At 42.5% G+C, this 27,878-nt stretch overlaps 3 protein-coding genes and 1 pseudogene across 5 annotated transcripts in view; 3 read left to right on the top strand and 1 right to left on the bottom strand.

Moving 5' to 3' along the window:
• Positions 1–19,299, top strand: part of SLC9A7 (solute carrier family 9 member A7) — a 148,879-nt gene extending 129,580 nt beyond the window's left edge. For 2 of the 3 annotated variants that reach the window (XM_025468894.3, XM_025468893.3), the window contains 2 exons: positions 8,784–8,889; positions 12,776–19,299. In XM_025468894.3, coding sequence (XP_025324679.1) covers positions 8,784–8,889; positions 12,776–13,030 — 361 coding nt within the window. In that variant the 3' untranslated portion in view covers positions 13,031–19,299. The other variant, XM_049107720.1, reaches the window with a different exon arrangement.
• Positions 3,734–5,139, top strand: LOC112673251 (eIF5-mimic protein 2-like). Its single transcript, XM_035711604.2, is given in 3 exon segments — positions 3,734–4,043; positions 4,045–4,589; positions 4,592–5,139. Coding segments are annotated over 3 exon segments (1,254 nt in total). The 5' UTR covers positions 3,734–3,834; the 3' UTR covers positions 5,092–5,139.
• Positions 19,300–20,547: 1,248 nt separating the features above from the next.
• The window catches only part of CHST7 (carbohydrate sulfotransferase 7), a 29,167-nt gene continuing 21,836 nt past the window's right edge, over positions 20,548–27,878 (bottom strand). The window contains exon 2 of the mRNA XM_025468934.3: positions 20,548–20,985. The gene's annotated coding sequence lies outside the window, so the exon portion shown is untranslated. The remainder of the gene's footprint in view (positions 20,986–27,878) is intronic.
• On the top strand, positions 20,984–24,732 carry LOC125754698 (COMM domain-containing protein 6-like; annotated as a pseudogene).

The following is a 27,878-nucleotide window of genomic DNA, read 5'->3' as shown; positions in this document are numbered from 1 at the left end:
AACAGAATTGACAAACTTTTAGTTAGACTAAGAAAAAAAGAGGACTCAAGTAAATAAAATAAAAAATGGAAGAGGAGACATTACAAATGATACCAAATAAATACAAGGGGTCATAAGAGACTTCTAGGAACAATTCTACACTAAAAATTGGATAACTTTGAAAAAATGGATAAATTTCTAGAAACATGCAACTTACCAAGACTGAATGAAGAAGAAATAGAAAATCTGAATAGATCAGTAACAAGCAAGAGATTGAATCAGTAATCAAAAAACTCCTAACAAGGGTGCCTGGGTGGCTCAGTTCGTTAAACATCTACCTTTGGCTCAGGTCATGATCTCGGGGTCCTAGGATCAAGCCCCACATTGGGCTCCCTGCTCAGCAAGGAGTCTTCTTATCCCTCTCCCTCGGCCCCTCTCCTCTCCTCTCCTCTCCCTGCTTGTGCTCTCTCCCTTTCAAATTAAAAAAAAAAATCCCAACAGAGAAAAGCCCAGAATCAAATGGCTTCACTGGTGAATTCCACCAAACATTTAAGGAATTAACACCTTCTCAAACTCTTCCAAAGAACTGAAGAGGCAGGAACATTCCCAGACTCATTTTATGAGGCCTACTTTGCCCTGATATCAAAGTCCAAGGACACTACAAGAAAAGAAATTTACAGGCCAGTGTCCCTGATGAGCATAGATGTAAAAAATCCTCAACAAAATACTAAAAGAATTCAATGGCATATTAAAAGGATCATACACCATGAACAAATGGGATTTATCCCTGAAATGCAAGTGTGGTCCAACATGAGTAAATCAATAAATGTGATATACCATATTAACAAAACAAAAAATAAAAATTATATGATTATCTCAGCAGGTGCAGAAAAGGCATTTTTTAGAGAGGGAGTAGGGGCAGAGGGAGAGGGAAAGAGAAACTCTTAAGCAGGCTCCACACTGGGATGCAGGGCTTGATCTCACGACTCTGAGATCATGACCTAAACCAAAATCAAGAGTCAGATGCTTAACTGACTGAGCCACCCAGGTGCCCCCAGAAAACGCAATTTGACAGAATCCAACATCATTTCATGATTTTAAAAAATACCCCAATTAAAAAATAGGCAAAGGACCTGAATAAACATTTTTCCAGAGAAGACATATACTTGGCTGACTGACCCATGGAACATTCTCAACATCATTCATCATCAGGGAAATACAAATCAAAACCATAATGAGATCTCACCTCATATCTATGAGGTTAGCTGTTATCAAAATGTCAAAAGATAACAAGTGTTAGGAGGATGTGGAGAAATGGAAACCCTTATATACTGTTGGTGGTATGTAAAATGGTGCAGCCACTGTGAGAAACAGTACGGAGGTTCCTCATCCTCATCTCAAAGAGATATCTGCACTCCCATGTTCATAGCAGCATTATTCACAGTAATGAAGATATGGAAACAACCTAAGCATCCCCTCAGTGCATGAATGAATAAAGATGTGTGTGAGCATGTGTATATAGTAGAATATTATTCAGCCTTAAAAATGAAGGAAATTCAGCTATTTGGGACAACATGGCTAAAACTGGAGGACATTATGCTATGAAATAAACCAAGCACAGAAAGAAAAACACTGCATGATCTTACCTCCGGGTGGAATCTATAAAAGTCAAACTCATAGTAACAGAGAGTAGAATGGTGGTTGCCAGGGGCTGGGGAGTGGAGGGAATGGAGAGATGCTGGTCAGAGGGTAGAAACTTTCAGTTATAAGATGTATAAGTTCTGAAAACCTAAGTTCTGGAAACCTAACGTACAATATTGTGACTATAGTTAATAATCTGTAGTGTATGCTAGAAATTCTCTAAGGGGGTAGATCTTAAGTGTTTGTACCATGCACACAAGAAAATGGTAACTGTGAAATGATGAATATGTTAATCAGCTTGATTGTGGTAATTATTTCACAGTATACACATATCTGAACATCTCATACCTCTAATACACGCAGTTGTTGTTTGTTAGTCATACTTCAGTGAAGTTGTGTGGGGAAGAAATTGACTCTTTGAAGAGCAACAGGAGTGATCTCTAAAGTCATGGAGTGTAAATTTTAGTCACTAGGATTTCTGCTTGTTCAGTTTGGAGGAGAGGCACTAAGAACAGAAGCAGGCACAAAGTGTCTGAAGAATTAGATGAGGAAGGTGCCCATGATTCATTCTATAGCTCCATAGATGGTCAAATAAGAAAATGTGAGCTTTGACTACATCCAGGGTTCAGCTGGATGGAAATGATCCCCACAGGCCAGCAAGAGCAAGTGTGGTACCTCCTTCACTGAAAAAGCCTGAAAATGGAATAGATGGACTTCCAATTTAAGATGAGAGGCTCAGCTCACACATATAGCTCCCTTGTATTCCCAGGGCTCATTGAAATCACAGGAGAGATATTTTGGACTACTTGCAAGACCAAACATAGAGGGAATTGTAGGAGAGACAACTATAGCCCAAGACCAAAGTGAGACTTGAGCCAGTTTGTCTAGTCATTTATTAAAGAATGTTGTTAGTAACAGCTGCAACAAGCACTTCCTGTGTCAACTGATCAACTGGTAGCTGTTAATTTTCTCTTCAGGCCATAGCTCTCTAAAGAAAGTGGAGATAATATCTGGGGAGAGCTTGATAGAAAAACAGATCTTGAGGCCACCAAAGATTTTTCTCCCTAGAGTAATACCCCCCAACTCAACTTCAGCATGGTCAGATTCCCCACCTGCTTGATGAACTGAATAAAGACCTAGGAGGGCATGCCAAAGTAATTAATTCCTATATATGTACATATATTTTTAAAGTAAATTCTATGCCCAACACAGGGCTCTAACTCATGACCCTGAGATCAAGAGTTGTATGCTCTACCAACTGAGCCAGCCTGGTGCCCCACTAAATAGTTATTTTTTAATTTTTCTAATAAAAGCCCTAGAGTTGAAAGGCTTTTTCAGTCATGATATAAGAACAGGTCATTAGAAAAATGAGCAACCAAACAAGAAGAAAGTCTTGGAAATTAAAAATAAAGTTTCTAAAATGAATCCCAAAATGTAATGGATAGTTTAATTATGTGGTAGAGACCAAACTGTTGATCTGGAAGATGAAGTTGAGAATAAAAGAATCTGTAAGAATTGGAGCAGAGTTAGAGATGTGCGAGAGAAGAGTTTTGAGATGTAGAGGTCAGAGCCAGATGGCCCAGAGTCCTTTAACAGAACCTAAAAGGAAAAGATAGAGACTGCGGAGGAAAAGAAGAACCAAAAAAGTAGTGGAAGAAAAACAATCCCTTGGTAGAGGAAAGGTTCCAGTCTCCAGAGTGCAAGGGCCCCTGGTATGAGTAGCATGAATAGACACATTGGAGCATTCCATAACTAAGAAGGAAAAGCAGGACTCTTCAAGGCTTCCAAAGAGAAAAACTGGCAGCCTTTAAAGAGAAAGAATCAGATGTGGCATTAGCAAAACTGGATGTTAGAATACCATCTAGCATTGTCAGAGTTCTAGGATGAAAAGAAAAAGTCTGAGCCTAGAATTCTGCACCCCAGCTGAGTAGGTGGGAAAAGGAAGGTGGCTTTCAGATATGCAAGAGTTGAGAAAGTTTAACACTGTGCTCTCTAAGAATGGGAGGAAAAACCAACAACAGCATACAGATTAAATAAAACCAAAATCAGCTCCATCTAAGCGGACAACATTGAAGATGTAGCGATTTTTTATAATCCAGAAGTGAACAAGATCAAAACAAAATTAGAAGAAGAGCAGAGGAGACACCGCCGCAGTTGCCACCACATGGGGGATTTCTGGCTCTTTTCTCTTCGCCTTAAATTCGGGTGTCTTTTATGAATAATCAAAAGCAGCAAAAGCCAACGCTATCAGGCCAGCGTTTTAAAACCAGAAAAAGAGATGAAAAAGAGAGGTTTGACCCTACTCAGTTTCAAGACTGTATTATTCAAGGCTTAACTGAAACTGGTACTGATTTGGAAGCAGTAGCAAAGTTTCTTGATGCTTCTGGAGCAAAACTTGATTACCGCCGATATGCAGAAACACTCTGACATTCTGGTGGCCGGCGGAATGCTGGCCCCAGGGGGTACACTGGCAGATGACATGATGCGTACAGATGTCTGTGTGTTCGCAGCACAAGAAGACCTAGAGACCATGCAAGCATTTGCTCAGGTTTTTAACAAGTTAATCAGGCGCTACAAATACCTGGAGAAAGGTTTTGAAGATGAAGTAAAAAAGCTGCTGCTGTTCTTAAAGGGTTTTTCAGAGTCGGAGAGGAACAAGCTGGCTATGTTGACTGGTGTTCTTCTGGCTAATGGAACACTTAATGCATCCATTCTTAATAGCCTTTATAATGAGAATTTGGTTAAAGAAGGGGTTTCAGCAGCTTTTGCTGTAAAGCTCTTTAAATCATGGATAAATGAAAAAGATATCAATGCAGTAGCTGCAAGTCTTCGGAAAGTCAGCATGGATAACAGACTGATGGAACTTTTTCCTGCCAATAAACAAAGCGTTGAACACTTCACAAAGTATTTTACTGAGGCAGGCTTGAAAGAACTTTCAGAATATGTTCGGAATCAACAAACCATAGGAGCTCGAAAGAACTCCAGAAAGAACTTCAAGAACAGATGTCCTGTGGTGATCCATTTAAGGATATAATTTTGTATGTCAAGGAGGAGATGAAAAAAAACAACATCCCAGAAACCGTTGTCATTGGAATAGTCTGGTCCAGCGTAATGAGCACCGTGGAATGGAACAAAAAGGAGGAGCTTGTAGCAGAGCAAGCCATCAAGCACTTGAAGCAATACAGCCCTCTACTTGCTGCCTTTACTACTCAAGGTCAGTCTGAGCTGACTCTGTTATTGAAGATTCAGGAGAATTGCTATGACAACATTCATTTCATGAAAGCCTTCCAGAAAATAGTGATGCTTTTTTATAAAGCTGAAGTCCTGAGTGAAGAGCCCATTCTGAAGTGGTATAAAGATGCACATGTTGCCAAGGGGAAAAGCGTCTTCCTTGAGCAAATGAAAAAGTTTGTAGAGTGGCTCAAAAATGCTGAAGAAGAATCTGAGTCTGAAGCTGAAGAAGGTGACTGAATTTTGAAACTACACCCTCAGTAAAGCAAACAGGAGTTGTAGATAAAATGTCATGTCTCATGTGTCCTGGTTCTTACATCTTCCTACCTCCCTATATCAAGCATGATATAAGGGCTTTCATGGCAAATTTTATTTTAACTGTTTCTATGGTTTCTGGAAATGTTGGGTTTAGTTTCTAAAACCATGTTTTAAGTAGCTACAGGAGCTATAGATTTGAATCTAATGTTGCATTAGTCTTTTCAGTTATCTTCTACCTCCTATATTTTCTACTGTAATAATGTAATTTAAGGCCTTCCACAATGAACAGTTCACTTTATTCCCTGGGTTTTCTTTTTTTTTTTTTTTTTTTTTTGTAATTTTTTTTTAAATTTTTATTTATTTATGATAGTCACAGAGAGAGAGAGAGAGAGAGAGGCAGAGACACAGGCAGAGGGAGAAGCAGGCTCCATGCACCGGGAGCCCGATGTGGGATTCGATCCCGGGTCTCCAGGATCGCGCCCTGGGCCAAAGGCAGGCACCAAACCGCTGCGCCACCCAGGGATCCCCCCTGGGTTTTCTATATAAACAGTTTTCAAGATATGATTTGGTTAAAAATAATTTGTTACAAAAATTCTGTTTGCAAATTAAACTGTAAAAGTATCAAAAAAAAATTAAAAGAAGATCCTGGGGGCACCTGGGTGGCTCAGCGGTTGAGCGTCTGCCTTTGGCTCAGGTCATGATCCCAGGGTTCCGGGATCGGGTCCTGCATCGGGCTTCCTGCATGGAGCCTTGTTTCTCCCTCTGCCTGTGTCTCTGTCTCTCATGAATAATAAAATCTTAAAAAAAAAAGATCCTGTATTTACCAAGACACTCAAGTGTTCTCACTAACGAAGTTTAAATGACACTTTTTACATTTCCTTTAATAGTGTTCTAACCACAGGGTACCTGGGTGGCTTAGTCGGTTAAGTGTCCACCTCATTTTTCTTTTTATTTAAGTAGGCTCCTCACCCCACACAGGGCCTGAATTCACAACCCTGAGATCAAGACCTCAGCTGAGATCAAGAATTAGACGCTTAACCAACTGAGCCACTCAGACACCTAGTGTCTAACTCTTGATTTCAGCTCAGGGCATGGAGCCTTCTTTAAAAAAAATAGTGTTCTGGGCAGCCCGGGTGGCTCAGTGGTTTAGCGCTGCCTTTGGCCCAGGGCGTGATCCCGGGGTCCCGGGATCGAGTCCCATGTCAGGCTCCCTGCATGGAGCCTGCTTCTCCCTCTGCCTGTGGCTCTGCCTCTCTCTCTCTCTCTCTCTGTGTCTCTCATGAATAAATAAATAAAATCTTTTTTAAAAAATAGTGTTCTAGGGATCCCTGGGTGGCGCAGCAGTTTGGCGCCTGCCTTTGGCCCAGGGCGCGATCCTGGAGACCCGGGATCGAATCCCACATCGGGCTCCCGGTGCATGGAGCCTGCTTCTCCCTCTGCCTGTGTCTCTGCCTCTCTCTCTCTCTCTGTGACTATCATAAATAAATTTAAAAAAAAAAATAGTGTTCTAACTACTCTGCTCGGTTACAGTGAATAATATTCATATAATAATATTATTACAAATGCTATTTAGTGGCTTTTAACATTTAGACTCAACCCATAGACAAAATATAGAAGATTTACTTATTAGTTATAAAATAGAATACAAATGTTATTTATCTGCAGTATGAAATTAATTATAATAGATATTAGGAAAAACTTGAAAAGGCAGGAGTATAAACGAACTAAAGATACCATCCTGCATAGGAGGGAATTAAAAGCCTCTGACTAAAGTTTATAAATCAAGAAATAGGAGAAAAAATGTATTCTAGTGGTGTACACACCGCCCTCCCCCCCCACACACGCAGTGGAATACTATCCAGTCATAAAAAAGAATGAAATCTTGCCATTTGTGACAACATGGATGGATCTTGAAGCTAGCATGCTAAGTGAAATAAATCAGAGAAAAACAAATGCTATATTGATTTCACTTATATGTGGAATCTATAAAAACAAAGCAAAACAAACAAAATCCAGATTCATAGATACAGAGAACAGATTGGTGATCACCAGAGGGGAAGGAGGTTGGTGGAGTAAAATGGATGAAGGGGATCAATAAATACAAACTTCCAGTTATAAAATAAATAAATCATGGGGATATAAGGTACAGCATGGGGTATATAGTCAATAACATTATATTAATTTTATGTGGTGACAGGTGGTAACTAATTTGTTGAGGTGATCATTTTGCAATGGATACAAAGGCCAAATCACTACGTTGTAACACCTGAAACTAAAATAACGCTGAATGTCTGTTATACCTCAGTTAAAAAAAAAAAAAGGTAACGGTAATTACTAGAGCAACTGAATGGGACAGAGACCTGATATTTCATTTTTGCCCTTTGAAGAATTTACATATTTAAAATCTGTATGTAAATAGATTTTTTTTCTCTACTAAGAAGTTGTTAGAGGGCCTTTTGTGTTTGTGAGAACTTGTCTTTGAACCACCCAAGGCAGGGCACCAAAAGGTAGCCTTGGGGGTCCCCTGTGCCTCTGTTTGTATTAGCCCTACAAATCCAGTGCTGTCAGCTCTGCAGCTGGACTTAAAGTAGCCGAGAGGCCTACAGGGGCCAATCCCAGAAATGTGGTCAGAGGACAGTGGTGAAAGGGGGTTTGTTCTGTTTGTATAGAATTTTGGCAGAGCCCCCACCTTCCCCTTTGTTGAGTAATTCCCTACTAGAAGTATACCCCAGTGTCTTCCTTCTATCTCCTCCCAGAGAGGCCTGTTCTCTCTTGTGCTGCTGTAAATATTGTAAATACGGTGCTCAAAGCAGTCATCCTCTTGGGCACAGATGGCTCTGATGCCTTCTCACCTTCCTTCCAATTCTCTTGGCCATTCCTGCCTTGGAGGGTAGCCATGTGAGTCTCTGCCTTCTCCATACTGTGGGGGCTGTGGGTCTCAGAAATGATCCAGGCTCAATCCTATTGTGATGAGTGCCTCACGGTCCTTCCAACACAAGGTCATGCATCTGACGGCATAGTAGCCACAAACTGACAAATCCTGAGCTCTCCATACAACAGCTGACCTTTGTGTCAGAGTAGTGGTCTCAACTGAGGGTAGGTTTGCTTCTCAGAGGACATTCGGCAGTGTCCGGAGACCTTTTTGTTGTCACACCTGGGAGAGGGGTTGGGGGTGCTACTGGCATCTAGCAGGTAGAGGCCAGGGATATTGCTGGACATCCTACAATGTGGGATGGTCCCCTATGACAAAGAAGGACCTGGCACCAAATGTTAGTAGTGTCAAGGTTGAGAAACTGATATGCTGTCTCCTGTTTCCAAGGCGTGAGCTGGTTGTGTGTCCACAGCTGGAATGCTGGATGAAACCAAAATTCTCGTTCAGCATAACAGACGAATGGAGAAAGATGCTCTAATTAATTTAATATTCTTTTTGCCTGAAAATTGGGAACCGCCAACCTGAGAGTTTATAGGAAACGCTTACAGGGATGGTTTAATCTTCGATTCAGACTGTTGCAGACCCCAAGTATTTTCTGGATGGTACTGGTAAAATGAGGGAAAAGAGGCATCCTTTTTTTGTAGGTAGAAGGCCAGATGATTTACTCTTGGGGATTTCTAAACATGTTTTGTTGGGTGTGTGTTTTCTTTGCAGACATTTTTCCTTAATTATCTTTCAAAAGTTACTTGAAGCCCATCCTCACACACAGTGGCCCCCCATTAACTACCACGCTCCCAGCCTGGTGTGGCCTGCTTGCTCGGTGTCTGACCAGTCCTCAGGTGTATGACGTAAGTACAGCATGTCAGGGCTGTATTCCTGCTCACCGTGCCAGGGTAGTGTCTTTCCCAGAAAGACAAAACCTGTTGCACTCAAGCCTCCAAATCCACAGGTTTTGCCTCTCTAAATAAGATGATTAGAAACGTCCAACTTACATATGTTTATCTATTTTGCACCGTAACAGAAAAACCTTTTACCTGGGCTGTGGGGCCCCATAACACCCGCAGCTGTGGTGTAGTAGAAGGGACACTGGATTTGGAATCAGAACACTAGATTCAAACCCAAGCCCTGAGCCATTTAAGCGTTTTGTGCTTTAGTTTTCTTATCTGTAAAATGGGCCTAGTTGCACAGGGTGATGGTGAGATTAAAGGGCAAGGCACAGGAAAACACTGTGAACCACAAAGTGTTTGGCAAACATGAGGATTCTTTTTGTAAATGCTTTATTTGCATTGATGTGGTCAAGTCCTTTCTGTTTTCAGATTCGGACTTGGCACAGTGTGAAAAGAAGATCCACACTAGTGGATGTCTGAGCTCTGGGGCTGACTCATGAGCTCCTTGTATGGGTGCTAGGCAGAGGGATGGAGAGAACAAACAGCTACCCACATAGAAGGACTAGAGGAGAGGAAAGACCCTTCTTCCTCTCTCTCCTCTGCCATCCTAACCATCCGGTCACAAACACAACCATCATACCCTAGGAGAGAAGATTTCCTTAAGTTTGTGTAGAGCTTTACAGCTCACAAAGGCCAAGTTTCTTCTCTCAGCCATACCGTAAATAAGCACGTGCTACGGTGTTACAGAGGAAGAAAGTGCCAAGGTCCCAGGATCAGTAATTGGCAGAGCTGAGACCCTAATGCAGGTTTCAGAGAATTTGTAAGTAACCTGCAATTTACTTGATTAGTGTTGAGAAAGCAGAATGTAAACACCAGATCTGAGCGAGAAGGACCTGGACCAGGTAAGTTCTAATGGGGTGGGGCAGCAGGCTTGGGAACCATTGTTTGCACTTGGGTGCTACAGAGGGGCAGGGGACACAGCTGGGCAGAGTGCGCTGGGCCAGAGGGGAACAGTGGCCTGGCATGCTATGGGGCAGCCTCATCAGAGATGGGGCGACTAGGTCAAGAAGCAAGAATCCCTCCATATTGCCACTACTGCCTTGGGCTGGGGTCCTAACCAGAGTCTCAGTCAGTTCCAGACACAGCGAGGCTTGCAGTGGTTAGGAGAGTGGAAACACGGGGTCTTCGGAAAATTAATTGAGGAAGCCAAAGGAGGGAGAGTGGAGGGGCCCCCTGCAGGGTTTTGAGCCCTGTCAGGGTCTCTGGCCAGGCCTCCCTCGCGGTTGTTTAACACACTGTTGTTCTCACCCATCACCTAGAGGGTGTTTGTACTTTTGGTTTAGTTGGGTGATATTGAAGACGTTCACCATTTACACGAACTCTACACCACTCAGGATTCACATCCACCTAGAAAGCAGTGTGTTTCCATTCATGAAAGTGACCTCTGTTTATTTAAAATGGGCACATTCCTGCGACACATGTGTTTGCAGGGTCATTCTACAGTATTTTCCCAGCAGTCTTCAGTGGACAGCTAGTTACATAATTGTACAAACCTCCAGCTTAAAACTTTTGTGGAAATTGTCATCTAGAGTTCGAGGAAGTGGATTGGTTTCATCATCTCCATATCACGTTCATTGGATTGGTTTCATCATCTGCGTATTATGTTCATTAAGCTCTGATTTGGAAATCCCTGTCCCCTGGGCTTTGCCATGTCCTTGTTTCGGGTACTATTTGTCCACGCTTGTGAGTTTTGTAATGGAATGGGTCAACATCCAATCTTGTTTTCCCCTGTCGGTGAATTTTAGCCCTGCTTCCCACTGCCAGGGGTCAGCGTGGGCCACACTGGGGCTGGTGTCTGGGGGTGCATCTGTCTGTGCAGCTGTAGGGGGCGTGGCTACATTCACAGCATCTCCCTGCATACAATGACTTCACATTCCTCTCTGTCCTGCGTTCCAGGAGAGTCTCCCGCTGAAAATGGGGAGCTAAGAGCCCTGGCAGCAGTATTTTGACAGAGATGAATGAAAATCTTACTTAGCGCTCATCCGCACGGGAGAAATGGAACATGCTAAAATGGGGAACATGAACTCATTTGTCGTTAAGAAAACTGTCGCAGGACGAATGGAGCTTCAGGACTTTCCAAACACTGGTGGAGAGGAGGAATTTAGGGAGTTTGGAGTGAGTTTTGGAATTACGCTCTGAGTGGAGGGTTCTTACTTAGTTGCACGTTTGCACCCTGCCTCATTCCAGTGAGGATTTGAGGCAGCCAGCAAGAAGCGTTTTGTGCTTGCCAGTCAAAAAAAGCCAGAGCATTGGTTCTGTGGCGTCACATTGTAGAGGGTGGAGAAGGCGACATCACTGAGAAGCCATGCAGAAAACAGACCTGCGCTTGTGACCAGTGAGTGCACACACACAGGCTGGGGCGGGAGAAGGGGGTCAGCAGACCCATGAGTCCTCCCTGGGCCGGTGCATTTAACAGGCACTCTGCTGCACCTGCTATGACTTCAGCACCACGAGGAAGGGTACCAAGAAGAGGAGGCGGTCACCAGGCTTTGCTGGTTTCTCACCTAGATGGGGATGCAAGTGTGATGGGGAGAATATGCCCGTGGCCTTGGGCAGTGTGACTGGCGGGGCCAGGGGAGGGGAGGTGGAGGGCAGGAGACTATCAAGGAGGCAGGTTCTGTGTCCTGCACCAAGGACAACCTGCCGTCTAAAGGATGCAGGACTTCAGATGCACTTTGAAGAGTACATGGGAAATAGACCAAGAGCAGTTTACCTGGAGCCTTTTGAAACCCTGCCTGCCGAGCATAAGAGCAGCTCACCATGTTTGACAGATGTGCAGTGGGGGCAGCAGAGGAGCGAACTGCCCCCCGCCCCCTGCTGCAGCCGGTTTTGCTGGTTAAATCCTTTGGAGGGTGAAGGGTTGTGCTGGCCCCGTGCTGCTTCCCAAGCTCTCCCCAATGACCTGGTAGTTTCAAGAGGTTGCCACTCGGCTAACACCTGCCTTGCCCAGGCTTGGCCATTTCGCTGTAACTTCAGCTTAGCATGAGATGCCGAGGTGGGCCTCTTCCTGACCCAGCTGATTTTTTCCATCCTTGATGTGGGCCAAACCAGTCCAGAGGCAGCGTAAATCCCAACTCTACTTCCTACCAGCTGGACAACCCGGGGCAAATTTCATAGGTCCTCTTAGGTCCTCAGGTTTTCTCCGTCTGACATGAGTGTTCCCTGCCCTTCACAGGCAGAGAGGGGCAAGGATCAGGTGAGAGCTCATGTGGCCTGAAATACATGTTCAAGGAACGGTGCCTGTCCTCTCCACGTCTCACCGCATCTACACAAGGGCTTCCCATCAGGGGTTCTTCTTTGGAGACAGGAAGGAAAACCTCATTATGCTTTGTCCCCTTCTGTCAGTTGCTGACAAGGACAAAGTAGTTCAGATATAAACCAAGTGGGTTTCAGGTGATTTGTGTAGGGCAGGAGGCCCACTCAGAAGACCAGCCCAGAGAAGAGAGGGACCCAAAACCTATTTGCAAGTTGGCGATGACCTTACCCCTCCTTTCCTTGTGGGTCGGGAAGCCAACAACCCAGGCTGGCCTTTTGTCACTAACCCCAAGCTGTTGAGCATTGAAAATCGGAACTGCTTCCTGGGATTCAGAGCCGTGGTTGGGGCACCGGTGCCCTTGCCTTAAATAGCACTGGACAGGTTACTTACATCCAGGATCCACACCAGGGGCTCAAGGCAGGCATGATTCACAAGCCCCAGTTCTCAGATGAGGAGTTGAGGTTGGGGTTGGCTCCAGCCCTAGAAGCTACCAGTCTCCCATTTGTTGTTGTCATTCGTTGCACTTTGCAGAACCAAGAGCCGCTGAGAGAGGAAGACTCGGATTTCATCCTGACCGAGGGCGACCTCACCCTGACCTACGGGGGGGACAGCACAGTGACTGCAAATGGCTCCTCAGGCTCCCACACGGCCTCCACAAGCCTCGAGGGCAGTCGGAGAACAAAGAGCAGCTCCGAGGAGGTGCTGGACCGAGCCCTGGGAATGGGAGACCAGCCGGTGTCTAGCCGGGGCACGCGCCTGGTGTTCCCCCTGGAGGACAACGCGTGACTCTCCCCTCAGGGCCTGCAGCGATGGGGCGACCCACACGTGCAGTGAGGAGGCCGCAAGCCCCACGGTTGTTTGAGATGGGGCACTGACTGAGTGGAACTTGATGCTTCTATCTTCCTGAGGTCTGAAGCTATCTTAACATTTAAAATTTAACCCAAGATGCAGATGGTGGGGCTTTTATGTCTCTAACTCAAGACAAATGCAGACCTAATTCCTACTTTTTCACATAGTAGTGTGCTGTTCAGAGTCAAACAAACAAATAGCATGCTTTAATGGTCTAACTCATTCACCTGCAGTATCTGAGCAAGGTGTGGCAGGCATGGGGAGTCCTCCCAGGAGAGGCTTCCAATTGATACACAGCAGTGCCAGCCCAGCTGGCTGCAGGAATAGCAAGGCAGGGAAGAGCAGGCTGGAAGAACGATCAAGAAGGAGGCAGCTGAGATTGGACCTCCAAAGATCATGGGAAGCCCGTGGTCAATGGGACAGAACTCACGAAGATGCAATTTGAGCGGAGGCCCTAGCACAGAGGATGGTAGGACCGCGATCTCATTTCAGGCTTCTGGACCCCTTTCGCCACCTGGATTTCCAGGAGGCTGAAGATTGGAACTATATCCGTGAACATTTCAACATGGGGAAAGAATTAGCATTCCTTCTCTGGAAATCTCCAGAAAGAAGTAGCTACTGAAATGTTTAAAACCAAAGGCAAAAGCGTGTTATGCTGTTGGGCTTTTAAAATTAATCTGAGGACAGGAGAAACTGTTTAGAAACTAATGGCAAAAATCAGTCAATTCTTCAGGCTACCACATGAGTGAGCTGCCTGGCAATCGATTCATAGGACTGAGATTTCTACTGTGGGTTTAGGAATAACACCAAGATTTGTGGGATGCCTCTATCGGGATGAGAGAGCAGCAAGGAGCCTAGGAGGCAATAGGCTAGTATCCAGAGGGGGAAAAACACCACACTGCAAAAAATATTGACTGCAAAACACAAAATACAAGCTCCTGTTCTAAGGACCGAGTAGAATTCCAAACTTTGATACTAAATGCATGGGATTTCAGTGGCCATGTGAGGAATGAGAGGCAAGTCAATGGAAAATTAAGCGTTATTCAATCCCGTGGAAGGTTCCGCCTACTGTAAGATTAAGAATCCAGATGTCTTAACACTGAGTGCCATGTAGAGAAGGGTCATTTTCTTGGTATCTGGGGAGGCTCGCACCAGCTTAATGTGTGAGCATGGTTTGAAATTTAGGTTTTTAGTTTGGCTTCTTTGTGGGTGAACTGTACTACCTGCCCACACCTGGGGCCTCCCAGGTAAAATACTGAGGGAGCCCTTAGAAACCAAGTTTGGGATTCTCCCTGTGTCTCTGCTTCAGTGCTGGTATATGTGAAAACCCAATCTATAAAAAAATTGCTTTCATAAAATGTGGGCATTTTTCTTATTGTGGCAGACAAAATTGTGGCCCAGTCGAGTGCTTCCATAAATGAAACCAGCCATTTAATCTTCTTAACTCGCATTTTTAATGGTTAATATTTAGATAAGACATTATTATACTTTGCTTTTTGAATTGATGATTTGTGCAAAATGGCAAATATTATTAAGTTCAGCCATATGAAATTGCTGATATTTAACCATTTTTGAAAAAATAGAAATGGCAATTTCATATGGTTTGATATGATATAATTAAATGATTTGTAGTCCCCTCTTTCCTTTCTATGTATCCTAAAGTCCATTTTTATTTTATCATGGGCATCCATGGGCTTTGTAAGCTTGAAAAGTGAGCTAAACAACATATCTCACCCTGTAAGGCTCAGAATTACCTAGGCTAGTCAGGGACTTGAGAAAATCTCTGAGCCCAAGCCAGAGAAACAGCTTTTTTAGAGAGCCCCTGGATAGGAGGTAGTCATGTCGTGGGGTCAGAGTGCAGAGAGCGACTCCCAGGCTTGGGAGAAGGCTGGAGATGTGCACATGTGCCTATGCCCAGAACCCGCATAGGCTTTATTCAGTACAGTTACCTCGGTAATGACCAGTCATGCCTGTAAACTTGAAAGGTGAGGCGTGTGTGTGTGTGTGTGTGTGTGTGATTTGCAGAGATGGAGGGATAGGCTGGTCAGCTCTTTGGTTGGGTCTTTATAAAACCTTGTTTCTCTCTTGTGTTGCTTACTTATTTAATTTTGGAGGGAAAAAGCTAACAGAAAAACCCTGATAGGGTTCTTGAAAAAGAGCCAACCAGGTAGGACCCATCCTCTTCTCATTAAAGTCTAGGCTTTGTTGGCATTTTGGCTTTCCAAGAAGCTTTTGTCAAATTTATAAGAAATACCCTCGTGAGGGGGGGAAATAACCAGAGTTCTCCATCCTAGTCCTAAATCAATACATAGATTGTTGTGTTTTCACCAAAAGGGTCTTGTAGTCTTGACTCCAAACGTTTTATTCGGACCTACTTAAATCTAAGTAAATGGAGATTTGCCAAGATCACAATTTTGCTAGGGTTGTAGTTATTTGGTTGGATTTTTTACTCAGTGGATAGGAGTAAGTCACTGACATATGATCCTAATTTTTGTTTCCAAGATATGAAGAATAATCCTGACCTTACCAGAGATGCTAGGAAATGAGTCCATTCATCAAAATATTTCCATCTCTAGAAGCTTTATACCTTTGCTGAATGGGGAAAAGTAGGTGCCATGAAGCCCCCAAACCATCTAACTCAAGGCCAACTGTCTGCTGCCAATCTGGCATAAATCCGATTGAAACTGCTGAGTGCCTCAGATTTAACATCTTATAAACATATATGTTCTGGGTTGGAGGGGTGGATTTTGGTTCAGCAGAGCTAGCTGTTCTAGAGGATAAGTCCTCAATCCTGGCTGTGCATTAGGATTGCCTGGCTGGTTTTTTTTTGTTTTGTTTTTTTTTTTTTTAATTTATTTTTTATTGGTGTTCAATTTACTAACATACAGAATAACCCCCAGTGCCCGTCACCCATTCACTCCCACCCCCCGCCCTCCTCCCCTTCTACCACCCCTAGTTGGTTTTTAAAAAATACCAGTGTAAGGGCCCAATGTTCAGAGCTTCACATTCAGTAGGTTTAGAGTAGGGCCTGGCTTCAGTGCTTTATTGAGGATCTTCAGGGATTCTAGTGTGCAGCCAGGGTCAGGAGGCTTTTAGTCCACAACCTGGAGTGGACCCTATTTGGAACCTTGAAGAATAGCCTAGCAAATTAAGTTTCCTTTAATCATTAGTCCTGTGGAACAATCTGAGTGATGACCAATTAATATAGATTGGACAGCTGTGAAAGAGTTTCATGCAAATAATCTTTGCAGAACTCCAGAACATACTCCATAAAGGACAACTGAAAATGTCACACTTGAACCACCTTAGTGCATAAAAGGGAGAGAAGGGTGACTTGAGTGGATGTGTTGGGTGGGTGAGTGGGGATTAAAAACCTGTCCTCTTGGCCGCTTAAAAGAAAGAGGCTTGGTCTTAACTGAGCAGCTATCAAGTGTGAAGGTTTTGGAGAAGCTTGTCATTTTAACATAACCCAGGATGAAATGGAGTCCCCTTTGCAATTCAAGTCAGCTTTCTTTCTCATCACACGTAGCTTGTCCCCAGGTCTGAATCCCTGCTGGGCTCCGGAGGATGGGGGTGGGCCCATGTAACACCTGAGTGGAGGCCCCAGGTGAGTGGAAGCTTGTGACCACTTCCAGGTCACAAGGCAGCAGTGTTGGTAAACTTCCAGATAGGGCCAGCAGAGGGGAGGGACAGACTCCAGCCATTCCTCTTAATACTCTCTTTTGGGACTACAAGGAGACCTGAACCTTGTCTCTTCGAGAAGGAAATCTGCACTTTAGATGAGGCTGCAAAAATAGGAAGAAGGCATGTGTGATTAAATGGACTCTGCCCATCCGAGGTACTCACTGGGGCAGCTGAACAAGCAACTTGATGCCCTGCAGCCAGGTCTCACACTGCGACAGCAAATGTTTCATCAGGCAAACAGCAAGGAACTTTCAGGCTGTGTTCTTGAGACCTGAAAATGTCCTCTGTGGTTTGGTGAACAAATTAAGTCTCTTTAGAAAACGTGAAAAACGTTCTCTCAGCTGTCCATGAACATTTCAGTCTAGGGCAATTTCCTTCCAAAATAGAGGGCTGTTTCATGACACACACATGCCCTCCTGTCCAGTTATCTCTCTTTCTTTGCGGGGGAAGTCAATGTCACCGTGTCAGATACCTTAATACGAGCAGAACAATTTCTTTTATAAAAAAGATTTTATTTGAGAAAGAGAAAGCAAGAGACAGTACAGGCAGGGAGAAGGGAGAAGCAGGCTCCCTGCTGAGTAGGGAGCCCAAAGAGGGGCTCAATCCCAGGACCCTGGGACCCTGAGACAGACACTTAACCAACTGAGTCACCCAGGTGTCCCTGAACAGAACAATTTCTAAATGTAGAAACACCAGTGATGCACTGGTGGTGAGGCCACTGAGCCACTCAACGGATGAGAGAATCATCCTCTTGAACACCTAGCTGGGTACCCATGGTGAGTTCTTTTTTTTTCCCCTGGTGAGTTCTAAGAGGCATATCACAAAGCTGATTTTCCCGTCTGTTGTAAGATGTAATCTGGAACAAGGGCTTCTGGAAAGTCAGCTTGCTGATTGAATAATAATGTGACTTCTTATTCCACTTCGGCAACAGGGAACTTGGCAGGTCTCATGCACGCCTCTTGATGTTGATGCTGCAGATGAGTTAGTGTAGGAGTGAGCCTGTCACGTGCATTCAAGTGGTATCACTGAGTTCTGATCTCTTATGTTGGTCTTCAAGTGAAACTCTGGCCTACCAGTGTGAGATGCTGTACTCTGCTACAGGAAGCTGAAGGAAGTCTAGTGGCCAAGAGTTAGCAACAACCCGTCTGAATGCTGCTTTCACTCTGGCACCTGAAGAGAATTTCCACCTTTCTTAGACCCTAATAAGGACAATATACAGAGAAATGCTCCAGAAAGCAATGCTAGTCTCTAACAAGGAAAAACAAGTAGGTTCTTTGACAATCTTTTCAAAACCAGACCTGGAAATAAAACCCTTTTCCCAGTTTCAATTTTTCTAAGTAGAGCTTTCTTTTTTCTTAACTAACAAACGTGTCACCTAGCATGAGCAGAAATTGTAATGAACAAAACCAAAGTTTTTGATGTTAGTTTTATTTTTGTAAGCAGGGTAGAACCACAGCCCACATGGAACACGTAGGCAGCCAGTCGTCTGCCACATGAGCCTGGGAGAGGATGAGAAGGAAGGTCTTCCTGTCCTGCCGCATTTTGAAAAGCCCTGAGAGGCACATGGAGACCCAAGAGAGGCTGCCTTCTATTCAGGTGGCTGCCTTCTAAAAACGATTAGCAGAATTGCCAAAATGTTAGGGTCAGTGGAAAATTGCAGGGCCTGTGTATGTTGAGGAATTCAGAAAGAGGCTTGTAAACACCACAGAGCCCAGCACTTGCTGTCTGAAGCACTGAAAGAAGTGAAGACCCCCGTGCTACTGGGTGACGGTCCAACTGCCTGGACATTTGGGGTGCACTTCAGTTGCGATGATGCCAGTCATGGGCTTTGGGGAAGCAGAGGAATGACTTCCCGTTGTGTGGGTGTTAAGTCTGTGGATTTGGAATGTATCACTGAAATCACTCGTTCGAAGAGTGACTTCACAGTAGGACCACCTCCTCCTAGGTTGTCTTATCATTTTTTTACATAAAACACACCTGGTCCTTCTTACTTAGGCAGTTTCACTGTGTCCGATAAAATGATTAAATGGGAAGGCCACCAAGATTCATTTAATAGCCGAAGAGCAGTTTTTAAAAATAGTATAGGATGAATTTAACGTGAGATGACATGACCTTCCGGGGAACTTTTTAAGAGCTTACACAATGTAATTGGGGAGAATTTTGTCTTCTATTTCCATTCATCAGTAGCAAACCAGTGGTCTTACAAAGATTAATGTTATAGTATGTTATAGAAATAAACATGATATATGAAATAAAAGTATGTTTAACTGTGAAAAAGTGAAGACTTGGAGTTATCAGTAACCTTTATGTGCACTAAGGAAAACTGCAGGTAGGCCCCCAAAGTGCTACCTTTCCCTAGCATTTTATTTACTGTTTGCCTTTGTGTATATGTTTTGATTGATATTGTAAAGCTAGCTACATGTTTTCCTGCCATTGACCTATATTTAACACATTTTTCTCCAAGCTTTTTTTTTTTTTTTTTTTACAAAACTCAAAATAAAAAGATTAACTGGCTGAGCTAATCTTCTTTTGCATTTTAAACATATCGTCTGTTAGTAGAAGAATGCACTGTGATCCTTTTCTTGGTGTTTTCTTTCCCTCACTGAGAGGTTCTTTTCTGAGTGGAACCTATTTCTCTCTAGCTCCCTTAGACTGACAAATTAAGGCTAGCTAGCCCCTCGGATCCGGATCCGGCTCACCATCTATTTTTGTAAATAAAGTTTTATTGGACTACGCTAGGCTCCTTTATTTGCATAAGATCTGTGACTGCTTTCATGCAGAACTGAGTAGTTGTGACAGAAGCCAGCGACAATTTGCGCATAAAGCCTGGACGATTTACTGTCTGGCTTTCTTACAGGAAAGGATTTTGCCAACCCCTGATTTAGGTGCTAGAAAAACTTAAGTTTTAAAATAAGGTCTAAAAATCACAGCAACTTGGAGAGAAAATGAATGAAAATATCAGAAAGGGTGACAGAACATGAGAGACTCCTAACTCTGGGAATGAACAAGGGGTGGTGGAAGGGGAGGTGGGTGGGGGGGATGGGGTGACTGGGTGACGGGCACTGAGGGGGACACTTGAAGGGATGAGCACTGGGTGTTATATGTTGGCAAATTGAACTCCAATAAAAAACAAAAGGTTAAAAAAAATCACAGCAACAGATTTCTGAGATTTTAATGTCCCTCAGGATTAAGAGAAACACTTCAGATCTGGTCTGTATTGTGACTTCTGGCATACAAGTCGTTAACAGGCTTTGAGTGTTGCTAAGATTCTTGAACTCAATAGTTTCCTTCAGTCTTCCTATTCCCTTGTATGTAGACTAGCTTTTCCCTGAACCATGCAACTGAACTTCGCAACTGAACTTCATCATAAAAATCTGCACCCTAGCAAAACAAAACAAATCTTGTCGTTAACATGGACTGCAGAGTCATCTAATAGTATAATTACAAAGACACCAGACAGAAAAACTCGATAGCAAAAATCTGTGTCAGCTCATTAGGGTTCTCCCACCCCAGGGAAAGAAATTCCTTTTTAAAAACTGGTTTAGGGGGCAGCCTGGGTGGCTCAGCAGTTTAGCACCGCCTTCAGTCCAGGCCCTGATCCTGGAGACCAGGGATCGAGTCCCACGTCGGGCTCCCCGCATGTAGCCTGCTTCTCCCTCTGCCTGTGTCTCTGCCTCTCTGTGTCTCTCACGAAAAATAAATAAAATCTTTAAAAACTGGTTTAGGGGCAGGTGTAGGGGGAGTTCTTTGAAAAAGCCGAACGAGTCAGGTTTAAACCAATAGCACTCAGACCTTTTATTTAATATCAAGTAATTTAATCAAGATACAAAGGACTGCACTTGGCCCTTATTCACATTGATGTTTTGTTCAGACACCTGCTGCTGATGGGAAATGGTACCAAACCATGTCTCTTCTTTGTTCTGAGAACACCTTGTTGAAATGGCTCCAGCAGAGGCAGGTTCAGGCTGGGAACTAAAGTTATGGCCATAATTACCCACATCGGACTGTCACTTCCTTACTGAAAACTTCGTTTCAACCAACGTGTCGGTCATTATTTAACAGCTCGTGATATTGCTGCTCTGCAGAATTGCACAGCAGTCGGTACCCAGCCAAGTCCCAGTCTCTGACAGTGTGATAGACTGCCTCCGCAGCATGGCTTCTCCAGTGCTGGGGCAACATGCTGAGTGCCCCGGTTCACGGTGGCTGACCTGGAAGGGAAAAAACAAAGGATGTTTTCAACTTCAGAACACAGCAACCCACAGACAGGAGGCCTGCTGAACTCTGACACTATGAGGCCTCTTAACTATGAAGCCCATAATCTTCCCTTATTTAAGCTGTGTGATCCAGTGCTGGAAATCCATACCGTCAGTACCTGTCATTTCTGCTTGGTGAGGACAGGTCAGGAGAAAATGTGAGCCAAGGGATATTTTGGTGAGGAAAAAGATTGGGCACCACTGCCAGGATGACCGCGCTTTCTGCAGCTCCTGCTGTGGGGGCACCCGAGGAAGGGGACAGAATGTCCTGAGACTTGCTGGGGAGAGTGGGGGAAGAGCTGGGATCGAAGCTGTACCCTTCAGGCACTGACCACATAACCGTCCATCCTCCATGTGTGCACTGTTCACGTGGGCAAAATCAGTCATCCCAGCAACAATCAGCTGTTGTGTAAAACGGAGGCTGTGTATAAGCAACAAGTCCAGCTTTCTACCTTTGGGGCATCTGAACTTTTTTCTTCTTTCATTAAAGCCCACTGCTTGTGCAGTGCAGAGTTTGGGAAAGAAGCATCTTCAAGATGATAAAGAGTGTGCACTAAAGATCCCCATTAAAAAGCCAATTTCATAAATGCCCTGAGGCCTTCCTATGAACCTTTAATATTGTTAGTACAGGTTATCTACATAAAAGAAGAGCCACCGTGTCAAATTTCAATATAGTTTAGTTTAATATAAATCAATTTCCAAAAGGACTAACTCTGGTTCCCGATAAGATGGAATTAAGTGCATTTGTCCTTATTCCTTCCACAGAGTGTAACAAAAACCCCCAAACATGAGACATGAGACAAAGACTCTAAGGGCCCAGAAAAGAAACCAGACTGACTGCAGACCTTGGGGAATGAGGGGCAGCAGAGCTGTGAGTTCCCTCAGTTTTCTTCATGCTTCCCCCTAGATCTGGGAATAGACACTGGAGATGCCAGCACACCAGGAATGCAAATGGTCACAGACCAAAAAGCCCCAAGAAAAGCCTATTACCTCTACCCAAAGGACAGGGAAAGGGTCAGCCAAGAAGCCAGAAACCAAGCACCATACACAAACCCCACCTCCTGTCCGGAGAGCCCTAGTGGGAAGCCAGGGCTTCTAGAGTACCACCCCTCCTGATAGTAACCAGGTGGTGTACCCCTTCCTCCCCCAGCAGTGTCAGTAGAGTCCTGCTAAAACAGAAGATCTAAATAAAATTCAGAGATTCAAATGTATCCCAAATATTCAGGATATGATTTAAAAATCACATGTCAAACCAAGAATCAGGGAAATTTCAACTTGAATGAGAAAAGGTAAATGACAGATGCCAACACTGAAACAGCAAAGATTCTGAAATTATCCAAAAAGGATTTTAAGCCACTCATCAATATGCTTCAGTCAGTTAACCATTAGGAAACACACTTGAAACAATTTAAAAATAGGGGTGCCCGGGTGGCTCAGTGGTTGAGTGTCTGCCTTTGGCTCAGGTCATGATCCTGGGGTCTTGGGATCAAGTCCCCACGGGGAGCCTGCTTCTCCCTCTGCCTATTTCTCTGCCTCTCTCTCTGTGTCTCTCATGAATAAATAACATCTTTAAAAAAAAGAATTTAAAAATAGAAATTCTTGGCAAAGAAATATTAAACAAAGAACCAAATGGGAGTTGCAAAACTGTAAAGTACAATAACCAAAATTTTAAATGCTCACTGGATGGATGGGCTCCATAGCAGAATAGAGATGACAGAGTAAAGAATCAGTGAATCGGAACAAAGAGCTATAGAACTTATCTACTGTGAACAGAAAATAGAGTGAAAAAGGATGAACATAGCCTCAGGGACTTGTGGTACTACAAAAAGTGACCTATTCATTTCATCAGGGTTCCAGAAAGAGGAGGAAAAGAGACTGAAGCTAAAAAAGTACTTGAATAAATATGTCTGAAAATTTTCCCAAATTTGGCAAGAGACATAAACCTACAGATTCAAGGAGCTGAGTGAACTCCAACCAAAAACACAAAGAAATCTACACCATGATACAGTGTCCTCAAACTTCAGGGAAGACAAAGAAAAAATCTTGAAATCAACTAGAGAGAATGGATGCATTGCTTACAGAAACAATGATCTGAATGTCAGTGTATTTCATATCTGAAAACATGGAGGCCAGAGGAAGTGGCACAATGCTTTTCAAGTGCTGAAAAAAAATAATTGTCAATGCAGAGTTGTATATTCCATGATACTATCCTTCAGAAATGAAGGTGAAATAAAGACATTCTCAGGTGACAGAAAACTAAGAGAATGTGTTGCCAATAGATCTGCTGTAAAAGAACTACTAAAGGAAGTTCTTCCAACAGAAAGGAAATGGTAAAGGAAGGAAATGAAGCATCACAAATAAAGAAAGAACAGAGCAAATATAACAGACTATTCTCTTGAATTAAAAAAAAAGTTTGAGAGTTGAGGCAAAAGTTATTAACGCTATATGATACAGTTCTCAATATATATAGAAAAGAATACAAGAGGATTATAAAGGGGACAGGATAAAGGAAGCTAAATGGACATGAAGTTTGTATACTTCCACTTGAGGCAGTGAAATGTCGAGACCAGTAGATTGTGATTAGTTGCATATGTATAATCTAAAGAAAGCACTAAAATAAGCATACAAAGAAAAATACTCTGAAACACTGCAGATAAAATGAAGTTCTTAAAAATATTCATGTAACTAACAGGAAAACTAAAAGGGAAATGGGAACAATAAATAGAACAAACAAATCAAGTTTTAAAAATGGCAAATATGGGATGCCTGGGTGGCTCAGCAGTTAAGCGTCTGCCTTCAACCCAGGGTGTGATCCTGGAGACCTGGGATCAAGTCCTGCATCAGGCCCCCTGCATGGAGCCTGCTTCTCTTTCTGCTTCTGTCTGTGTTTCTGCCTCTCTCTGTGTCTCTCATGAATAAATTTTTAAAATCTTAAAAATAAATTAAATAAATAAAAATGGCAAATGTAAGCCCTATAATATCAATAATTACATTAAATATAAATGGTCTAAATTCACAAATATACAAAAAGAGACCAGCAGGATGGCTTTAAAACATGACCCAACAATATGCTGTCTACAAGAAATTCACTTTGAATATGATATAGGTGGGTTGAAAGCGAAAGGATGAAAAGAATATACCATATAAACATTAATTGAAAGGGGAGTTGCTGGTGTGAGTCCTGGACACTTGCCTGGAGAGGTCTAATGGACTGCTGCCATGTGTTAAGTGAGGTCACCAACCAGCTTAGAGGTTTTCAGCTCAAACTGTGTATGGCTATAAGCTCAGACAGTTGCAGATCACTAAGTGTCCTTATGTTACAGTGATGCTAAAAGTGGCAGATCATTCAGGCCATGTAAAGAATAAGTCCTTTGAAATGACAACTCCACAATTTCAGAATTTCTACAAGCAGTTTGGGGAAATTGCTGCAATTATTGAAACTGTGTGAAAACTGTTTACTTTGATAAATTGCTATCATCATTCTAAAATCATGGGCTTCACTCTCTGCAACAAAACTGCATAAGGGGGCAGCCTGGGTGGCTCAGCAGTTTAGCGCCACCTTCAGCGCAGGGCCTGATCCTGGAGACCCAGGATCGAGTCCCACGTCGGGCTCCCTGCATGGAGCCTCCTTCTCCCTCTGCCTGTCTCTCTCTCTCTCTCTCTCTCATGAATAAATAAAATCTTTTTTTAAAAAAACTACATAAGGACCAAAGGATATATATTGAATGAAAATTGCATTTTGGTCTTTCAATTTTTTATTTTATTTTTTTAAGATTTTATTTATTTATTTATTCATGAGAGACATAGAAAGAGAGTGAGAGAGAGGCAGAGACCCAGGCAGAGGGAGAAGCAGGCTCCATGCAAGGAGCTCGATGTGGGACTCAATCCCAGAACCCAGGATCACGCTCTGAGCCACCCAGGCATTCCTCCATTTTTTACATAATAGTCAGAAAAACAGGAATTAGGGGTGATCAATGCACAACTTTCTGAATGTACTAAGAGCCATTGAATCAAACACTTTAAATGATGAACTCTGTGGTATGTGAATTACATCTCAATTTAAAAATTAAAAAAAAAAAGAGGTGCCTAGGTGGCTCAGTTGGTTGAGTGTCTGACTCTTGATTTTGGTTCAGGTCATGATCTAAGGGTTGTGAGATCAAGCGCTGCATCAGGCTCTGTGCTGGGCATGGAGCCTGCTTAAGATTCTTGAACTCCCTCTCTTTCTGCCCACCTCCCCACCCCTCATGCTCTCTCTCTCTAAAAAAAATCGGTAAAAAGAAGAGTGGTTATATTAATATCAGATAAACTTTGGAGCAAAGAAAATTACCTGAGACAACAAAGGACAGTACATAATGATAAAAGTTTCAGCCCACCAACAAGACATAGCAATCCAAAATGTGGATGTATGCAGCAAACAACAGAACTTCACATTTTTGAAGCAAACCTGAAAGAACAGAAAGGAGAAGTAGACCTGTTCACATTTATACTTGGAAACTTCAATACCTCTCTCAACAATTGATAGAATTACCAGTCAGAAAATCAACAATGATATAAGGAACTAAATAATACCATCAAGCAAACAAGACTGAATTGATATTTGTACAACACTCTACCTAATAACAATAGAAACACATTCTTTTAAAAAAAAAAGATTGTATTTTTTTATTGATAGAGACAGAGAAAGAGCATGAGCAGGGGAGGGGGAGAGGGAGAGGAAGATGCTGGCTCCCCACTGAGCAGGGAGCCCAACATAGGGCTCAATCCTAGGACCCTGAGATCATGACCTGAGCCAAAGGCAGACACTTAACTGAGCCACCCAGGCACCCCTGAAACACATTCTTTTTTTTTAGTGTTATGTTTATAGTTTTTTTTAATAATAAATTTATTTTTTATTGGTGTTCAATTTGCCAACATACAGAATAACACCCAGTGCTCATCCCGTCAAGTGCCCCGCCTCAGTGCCCGCCAACCAGTCACCCCCCACCCCCCGCCCTCCTCCCCTTCCACCACCCCTAGTTAGTTTCCCAGAGTTAGGAGTCTTCCATGTTCTGTCTCCCTTTCTGATATTTCCTACCCATTTCTTCTCCCTTCCCCTCTATTATTTATATTCCCCAAATGAATGAGACCATATAATGTTTGTCCTTCTCCAATTAACTTATTTCACTCAGCATAATACCCTCCAGTTCCATCCACTTCGAAGCAAATGGTGGGTATTTGTCATTTCTAATGGCTGAGTAATATTCCATTGAAACACATTCTTTTTAAGCACGCATGGAATATTCACAACATAGGCCAGATCCTGGTTCATAAAACAAACCTGAATAGATTTAAAAGAATTAAAATAACACAGAATGTGTTCACTAATGATGGAATCAAACTAAGAATCTATATCAGAAAGATATCAGGAAATTCTCCAGATCCTTGAAAATGAGAATTCTAAATAATCCATGGAATATTAAACAACAACAATATGTCGAATTAAAATGAATATGCAACATATCAAAATTTGTGAGACACAACCAAATCAGTGCTGAGAGTGAAATTTATAGTATTAGATGTTTACACTGCAAATGATGTAAGGTCTCACATCAATATTCTAAAAACCCACCTCCAGAAACTAGAAGATAAAAGTAAACACAAATCAAGCAGAGGGAAACAAGAACAGAAATCAGTAAAATTGAAAACAGAAAAACAACAGAGAAAAATCATTGGAACAAAAACCTGGTTCTAAAAAAAGATTAAGAATTGGATAAACCTCTACCAAGGCTAAAAATAAAGAGAAGACAAATTACTAATATCAGCAATGAAACAGGATCCCACTACAGAATTCACAGACATTAAAAGGATAAAAAACACTAAGAATAATTCTACATACATAAATTTGACAACTCAGGTGAAATGGACCAATTCCTCAAAAAGCACAAACTACCATAATTCATCCAATATGAAGTAGATAATTTGACGTTTTATCTATTTAAAAATTGAAATAATCATTAAAAGACTCCCAAAAACTAAATCTTCAGGCCCATATACTTTCAATGGAGAATTCTACCAAATATTTAAAGTAGAATTACCACTAATTCTACATAGTCTCTTCCACAAAATTATGAGGCCAGTATTACCTGATACCAAAACTAGACAAATGCCCAAAAAACCCCAGTATCTCTCATGAACTTAGATGTGAAAATCCTCAACAAAGTATCAGTAAATCATATTCAACAATATGTGGAAAAATTTATATATCACGACTAAGTGGGGTTTATTCCAGGATGAAAACTGGCTTAGTTTCAATAATCATGAAATCCACCATGTTAACAAGCTAAGGAAGAAAAATCACATAATCCTATCAACTGATGCAGAAAAGGCATTTCCATCCATTAAAGATACTTAACATCTGGTTCATGATAAAAATTCTCAGCAAACTAGGAATAGAGGGAAACTGCCTCAACTTGATTTTTAAAAATTCTACATAAACCTACATATAACCTCATTCTTTATGGTAAAAGACTGAATGACTTCCCCCCTAAGATCAGAAACAAGGCAAAAGATGTCTGCACTTGCCATTCTTATTCAGCATAATACTAGAAGTCCTAGCCAATGAAATAAGGTAAGAAAAGGAAATAAAAGCCATAGTGACTAGAAAGGAAAAAATAAAACTGTCCCTATTTGCAAATGATATGCTTATATACATAGAAAATCCCAAGGAATACACACACACACACAACTAACAAATAAATTCAGTAAGTTTGCAGGATACAAGATCAATATTAAATATCTACTTGATTTATATATACCAAAAATGAACATTTTAAAACCAAATCTTAAAACTCATACTATTTACAATCACT

Source organism: Canis lupus, chromosome X, assembly GCF_003254725.2.
Source record: "Canis lupus dingo isolate Sandy chromosome X, ASM325472v2, whole genome shotgun sequence".
In the NCBI taxonomy this organism is placed as follows: domain Eukaryota; kingdom Metazoa; phylum Chordata; class Mammalia; order Carnivora; family Canidae; genus Canis; species Canis lupus.
This window is presented reverse-complemented; position numbering and strand designations above follow the sequence as displayed.